We start from the raw sequence: 6738 nt of genomic DNA, 5'->3' as shown, positions 1-6738 counted from the left end.
TCATATCTCTGTAGTAGATTGTGATACCCACGGCTGCCAGATTTGCAACTTATTCCTTAGATAACAACACTGCTTTCTTTCCCCTCTGCCTGTGCAGAGGATCACCAGATTTTAGTTTTCATTTTGCTCCTAGTATCTTCAAATGTGGACAAATAATTGGGCACCCCCAGTAGAGTACTAACGAACCTAAGGTAAAAAAAAAAAAATGAGCAGGTTCTGTTTCCATTGAACCAAAAGGCATGAGATGCACCGTGGTTTGTGACTCTTGGTATCTTGAGGTCCAAGAAGGAAGTCTCTATTTCCTGTTACTTTGGAAGGGTGAACAGGAAGCAATGAATGTGTTCGTGTATGTGTGTGTACACGCCGTTCTGGTTTGTTAAGACAACTCTCACTGTTTGCCCCTTCCTGGCTTGCCTGAAACTCACTTACTGTGTAGACTTGAAGTCATAGAGATCCGCCTGCCTCTGTCTCCTTAAGGCTGGGATTAAAGGTGTGTGTCACTATTCCTGGCTGGATTACTTGAACTCTTCATTCTCTTGCTTCGGTCTCCAGAGTGCTGGGTGTTCCAGGCCAGGCCTGTACCACCCACCAGTGCCACCCGAACTCCCGCCTGCCACGCGTGAGCACACACGTCAAGAGTACCCGGATAAGCACCGTTTAAGTAGTTTGATTTTCGGTCATGGGACTTAGCCTTAAACAGCTGGACAATCTCTCCAGCCCTACTTTAAGAATAAAGAGTGCAGGGTAGTACAAGCCAGTAAGACAACAGTCTAAAAAAAGTGGGTGGGCATCAGGCCTCTCTCTGCTCTTGCTTCCTTGGTACTTGACCTTGACTGAAAATGGATTAGAATTAGGCCGATACAGTGTAGCCCTCACAGGGCTTCTTGTGTGTACACAGCCCATCGTGTAAAAGCATAGACAGCTTTAATTTTTATAAAAAGAAACAAAATGCAAAACAAAATAATAATTACAGACGAAACTCATCCTGACTGAGCCACCCCTTTTGAGGTCCGCACTGTCCGCTGCACATCCTGGTGGGGTTCACTCAGACGCACGCAGGACCCCCTTCAACTCATCTCAGGGTCTCACCATCCTGGGAGACAGGGAAGGCAGAGGGCTGTACTGGGACCCAGGACCAACAACAGGCTTGGGATGCAGAAAAGAAATGGCAGCAGGATCCCTCCCAAGTCCTCCGATCACTTCCAGGTTGTATTAAGAAGGGTGTCCATGCAGGAGAGAGTCTAGGAGAACCTGATAGCTGCCTAAGCCTACAAGCGAAAGCCTGTTTACTACACCCCTCCTTTAATGAGCAAACAGAGGCCTAGAGAATCACGAGAATTCCCCAAGGTCTCACAGTAAGCAAGAGGCAGCTAAACCTCCCAGGAGTCTTCCCCTAACATCCTTAGGCTGCCTCCAACTGAATGCTACAAACGGATCTCTCCAAAGACAGAGAATGAAGTCTGCAACTGGGGCTCATAAGCACTGGGCACTGTGCTGAAGGAGGGGCTGCGCAGTGCAACTCCAGGTTGGAAGGAGGCCTTTGTGTTAAAAAGCTCAGGCCTGGCCTAACAGCTCCCCAGACCCCGATCTATGAACATGCAAGGTTGGAGTGGGGGTATGGGGTTGGGGCTGGGGTGTGGAGGATGGGGATGGAAAATGGAGCAAAGGGTTGTTATCCTTAGTGTCTCTGAGCTCTTCTGGCTTTTACCTTCATCGATGGGGGTACCTGGTGTCCTGAGGTGGCCAAGTGAGCCTAGACTGAGCAGTCCAGGCTGCAGTAGTCAGCAGACGAGAAGAGTTTCAGTACATTAACCAGTGGGAACATGAGCAGGGCACCAATCAGAGAGCCCAGCTGCACCGCTGCCCCACACCACAGGAGGGCACTGCGACTCCGGTCACGCAAGATCACACCCAGCATCACCTTGACATAGCTGAGACAGGCTGCAAACAGCACCCAGGAGAGCACCTGCGGGGACAAGGCCACCAGAGGAGATGGAGGGGGAAGAGTGCTCAAGGGCATGCCCTAGTGCAAAGAAAGAGTAGCCTCACCTAGCTAAGGGAGATGAAATGACCCCCGACAATAAGGAGGTCCTATGGAGGTGACCCTGGAGGGCTAAGTGGGTCACAGGAGCCATCCTTACAGGGTAAAAGGAAACCCAGGTGTCTCTCTCTCTCCCAAATGATCACCTTAAGACACATGTAGGAGAGAGAAGTGGTATCCATAGCAACCTCACCTCCCTAAGCCCTGTTTTCATGCTTTTAGGCTAACAGAAAGGGCTGTCCTTGGGGTTCTCCAGGCTTGGGAAGTGAGAGTGGGAGGGGATACTTACGATAAGGACTTCTCCACCCCAGTGACCCTGCAGGACAGGGCAGGGGCTCATAGCAGCCATGGCCATATTGTAGGCCCCAAAGCCGGTCCCAAACACTGTGAGCACCCCCAGGAATAACAGCGACCTGTGGAGAAGTGAAGAAGGGCATAGAAGGGGTTGAGAAGCCTGCCTCCTGTCCCCTTCATGGACAGGGAGTAGCCTGGGCTTCCAAGGTTAGAGGTTAGACCTTGATAGAAAAAAAAATCCCAGGCTACTTAGTGTAAGGGGGACCCTGAGAGGTGTCAAGGACCTCACATCTTCATACCAGATCATAGCTCATCCACCCAAACCTAGAGAATGATTCTTGACCCATCTCTGACCTATCCTTGCCTGCGCAGTGGTGGTGTGGTGGGCACCTGGGGAGTGGGTGGAATACAGGTGCTGGGCAGCTTCCCAGCTGTGACTGTTGGCTATAGTTTTCTTCGTGGCACCAGCTCCTTGTCAAAGCCACCAGAAGGAGCTTTGATCTCTGCAGGGCCCTTCAGGGTGTGATATCCTTTCTCCAGGACTTTCCCTTGCTCTTGGGGAAGGCAACCATGGGCTTGGAGGTGATGCCCAAATTCTCAGAATCTGGCTGGCAGCTGAGGATATTGCTCTCCTTTGGTGAGGCTCAGAAAATTGGCCGCGCCTTCCCCTGGTCCAAGAATGAGTGTTTAGCGGAAACCATCACCGGCAGCTTCTCTTATGTTTCTGCAACCTGAGACTGCTTCCCTACAGAGTCCACCTACCCTGACGAACTAGTACCATCTCCAAGTCCTGCACAGAAGAGACATGCTGAGTTTTGGATTGTGTAGGACATGTCCTCCCTCCATCAGAGTGAGCACAGCCCACCTGACCCCAGCTTTTCTGTATACGTGTCTCTGTCGTTTCTTCTCTCTCTTTCCCCCTCCCCCTCTCTCTTATTGCCAGGTTTCCAGGACCAAGCCTGTGTCCCGCAGAACTTGTTTCTGCCCCAGAGTTTGAAGCCGTAGGGAGAACTGGTAGACTCCCCCAGATCACTGCCCCTGTTTTGGTCCCAGGTGGGTCTGTGTTTGTAGCAAATTTGAACGGCTAGAGGGTGGGGGTGGCAGCTAGGCCAGGTCCCCTAAGCTTGGAGATTCCAATGTGGATGTTTCTCCTTGGGGTGGGGCGGAGTCAAGACTCATTTCACTTTTGAGCCAGGGTCACATCCACTCTGATAGCCTCAACCACATCTTTGCCTCGCTATCCTAGAAGTGCAACTTGATGGGGTTGGCTGAGCCAGAGGCAGAAGGCTAAGGCTGAACAAACCCATCTCCATTTCTCTCATAGAGAACACTGAGAACCAGCCGTATCACATTCCCAGACATCCTTGGAGGAAGTATTGTCACTCCCATTTTTCAGATAGGTACCCTGGAGGCACAGAGGCAAAGCTTTGTGCTGCCTCATACATCTGGGAGACCATATCACCAACTACCTCATATGAGTGAGTAGGTGGGGTTTAGCATTTGGGGTTCTGAAATAAAGTGATCCCCACTAGAGTTCCCTGGGTCTGGTGGGGTACCTGTTAGGCAGGAAGATGGGGAGGAAGCAGGCGAGGGGGCTGGCCACGGAGCTGAGGGTGGCAGACAGGTGGTAGGCAACAGGCCCATAAGGCAGGCAGGAGTAGGTCTGCACGGAGGGCAGAACGCCATTGGTGAGTGCATTGACAAAGGCCACCACGGAGTAGATGAAGGCCAGCTGGGCTGGGCGGAGCGAAGCCACACTGGCTTCCACTGATCCCTTGCCTGGGCTGCTCACAGGGGCGCCCAGGGAGCTGGTGTCCTCTGTGTCTCGGGGCCTGATAGAGTGCAGGGTGACCTGGGAGTGGAGGAGGTCCTCTATGGAGCCTTGCCGTCCCCAGGGCTGCCGCTGCAGGAGGAAGAAGGCCACCAGGCAACAGCCTGTCAGGAAAGACAGCAGTAGGAAGAAGAGCAGTGGCGAGAAGCGAGGGGCCAGGTAGCGGCTCTCCTGGTGCCAGCTGGGTGGCGGCAGGGACGGGCTAAGGTTTCCCTGTGAAGAAACAAAGCTGCAGTCAGCCATGCCGTTGGGGGAGGCCGAGGCGTCAGAAACAATTGCTACATCACAGGGTCGCAGATAAAAACCTGAGCCTGAGGGGGTCAGAGACATCTCCACCTTAGGTTCTCATTCCCCCAGTCCTTTGGAAAGCCCCCAATCTAATGAAAAGACCAGAACACATCACTCTAAGACAGACTTTAGTACCAGTTACTCTAAACCAGTTGAGTTGGGAAAAAGTCCTAATTCCCCAAGGCCCGCTGGGGAGGGGTATGGACATTTTCAGGGCTGAAATAGCCCACCTTTGTCTTGTCACTTGTCAGATGCCATCGGAGTTTATGACAAGTCACCTTTGCTCATCAGCCATCTCCGCTTCTCCCCTCCCAGATGAGCTCCATGCCCCTGCCCTTCACTGTCCGCTGTCTGGGACAGTTTAATTTCTATCACCTTCGAATCATCTTTAAATCTCAAACTTGTGTGAAGCTCCAACACTCACACACATCTAATGGTCTTCTGCCTCCTGCCCACCCCACACACAATGTGTAGCCCTCAGTGGACAAGATGGCTCAGCAGGTGAAGGCACTTGCCATGCAAGGCCGACGACGTGTGCTACATCCCTAGAACCCTTGTGAAGGTGGGAAGGAGAATTGACTCTACAGAGCTGTCCTCTAACTTCCACACTTGTGCTGTGGCTTGTGGCCCTACACATGCGTGTGTCAGGATACACACAATAATAAGATAAATAAATAAAAGAATATGTAGTTATGCCAAATAAGGGAAATAATGGAAGCAAGCCTTCCCTTCCCTACACTGGGGACGAAGCACAGTACAACAATGGCTCTGGGCCACACAGGGTACCTGAGTGATGGGAGTCTCCATAGTGTTCAAGGTGGTCCCCGGTGTCTCCGTGACATTGACACAGGTGGTGATACCTGAGCCTTGGACAAGGGCCACCAGGGCAGGCAGGAGGCCACTGAGCCCCTCGCCTATGAAGAAGGTGGTAAGATAGTACGTAGGCAGCTGGCTCATGAAGGGCAAGAAGGTGACAGAAGAGGTGCAGTCCACCAGGGCCAGGAAGAAGGTGAGGACGATGAAGGCCACACTATGCTGTCCACCCTGTATCCAGGAGGTCACGTTCCACAGGAAGGCTAGGAGGATGCAGGCAGCCGTGCCTACGCACAGGATAAGGAAGATCACAGGCACCTCAGACAGGCAGCCGGGTCGGAAGCGGTGCATCAGGGTGACCAGGAGGGGGCCTATGTTGGCCAGCTGGATGACCACAGTGAGGTAAGAAGGCAGGTACCAGGCCTCGGGCAACTCAGTCACCAGCAGGGGCAGCTCCACCCAGAGCCCATTGATGGCCACCCAGGAGCCCATGCCAAAGACACAGACCAGTAGGTGTGTCAGGAAGGCCATTGTGGGCAGCCCAGGCCAGACGATATCCTGTCCTCCAGGTCAGGCTGCAGAGGGGCTGGTGGAGGACACCTGGTGAGACAGTTACAGTTTCATCATCAACAAGCTGGCTTAGTATTAGCAGAAAATACAGTTGCATTTGTTCACAGATAACCTTTAACTGGGCAAGGTTTTCCTAGGCAGGACTCAGAAATCCTCACATCATAAAAGAAAAGATTTATATATCCAACTTCCAAAATGTCAAAACTCACAAACACAATAAATGCAAGCAGGCAAACAGGCAAACAAAATACCTTCTGTAAAAAAAAAAAAAAAAAAAAAAAAAAAAAAAAATATATATATATATATACACACACACACACACACACACACACACACATATATATCAATGGCATGGTCAAAAGACAGATGATAACCTGGGAAAGATAGAGGTAAATCAGATAAAAGGCTTGGTTCTTCAATATATAAAGAGTTGTTGCAAACCAACAACTGAAAACCCCAGAAACAAATTTGCCAAGGATATAAACAATTTAGAGGAAAAAAAAACCCCACATAGGTAGGTCTTTGACCCATGAACAGGTTAGCATCTCCAGGATGCTATATTTCCATGGTTACATGTTAATTTTCACATGATTTGGAAAAGTCAGCAGATGTAACATTTTTTTGATAATCATAGCAAAAGAAGTTTACCCATCTCACACTAGTGTCTTCGATGAGCAGGGGAGGAAGAAGAGGCCCAGAAAGGCAAAGTCACATGCCCAAGGCCACCCAGCCAGCATATGACATGTGCCTTTGTGGGAGCTGTAGCACTCCAGAGGGCTCCTCCTTGTACAGAGTAAGGGGGAACCCCTTTCCTCTCCTCGTGTGCCCTTGAGCTGGTCCCATGCCAGCACTTGTCTAATTGGGTAACCACAAGCAGACTCCAACTCTTTTTTTTTTTTTT

At 51.0% G+C, this 6738-nt stretch overlaps 1 protein-coding gene across 4 annotated transcripts in view; it reads right to left on the bottom strand.

Moving 5' to 3' along the window:
* Positions 1-639: 639 nt before the first annotated feature.
* The window catches only part of Slc52a3 (solute carrier family 52 member 3), a 12959-nt gene continuing 6860 nt past the window's right edge, over positions 640-6738 (bottom strand). For 2 of the 4 annotated variants that reach the window (XM_021153835.1, XM_021153827.1), the window contains exons 2-5: positions 5241-5867; positions 3892-4379; positions 2331-2454; positions 640-1966 (exon numbers count right to left, since the gene is read on the bottom strand). In XM_021153835.1, the coding sequence (XP_021009494.1) occupies positions 1754-1966; positions 2331-2454; positions 3892-4379; positions 5241-5798 (1383 nt within the window). In that variant the 5' untranslated portion in view covers positions 5799-5867 and the 3' untranslated portion in view covers positions 640-1753. The remainder of the gene's footprint in view (positions 1967-2330; positions 2455-3891; positions 4380-5240; positions 5868-6738) is intronic. The other 2 variants (XM_021153851.2, XM_021153844.2) reach the window with 2 other exon arrangements.

Source organism: Mus caroli, chromosome 2 (assembly GCF_900094665.2).
Source record: "Mus caroli chromosome 2, CAROLI_EIJ_v1.1, whole genome shotgun sequence".
Lineage (NCBI taxonomy): Eukaryota > Metazoa > Chordata > Mammalia > Rodentia > Muridae > Mus > Mus caroli.
This window is presented reverse-complemented; position numbering and strand designations above follow the sequence as displayed.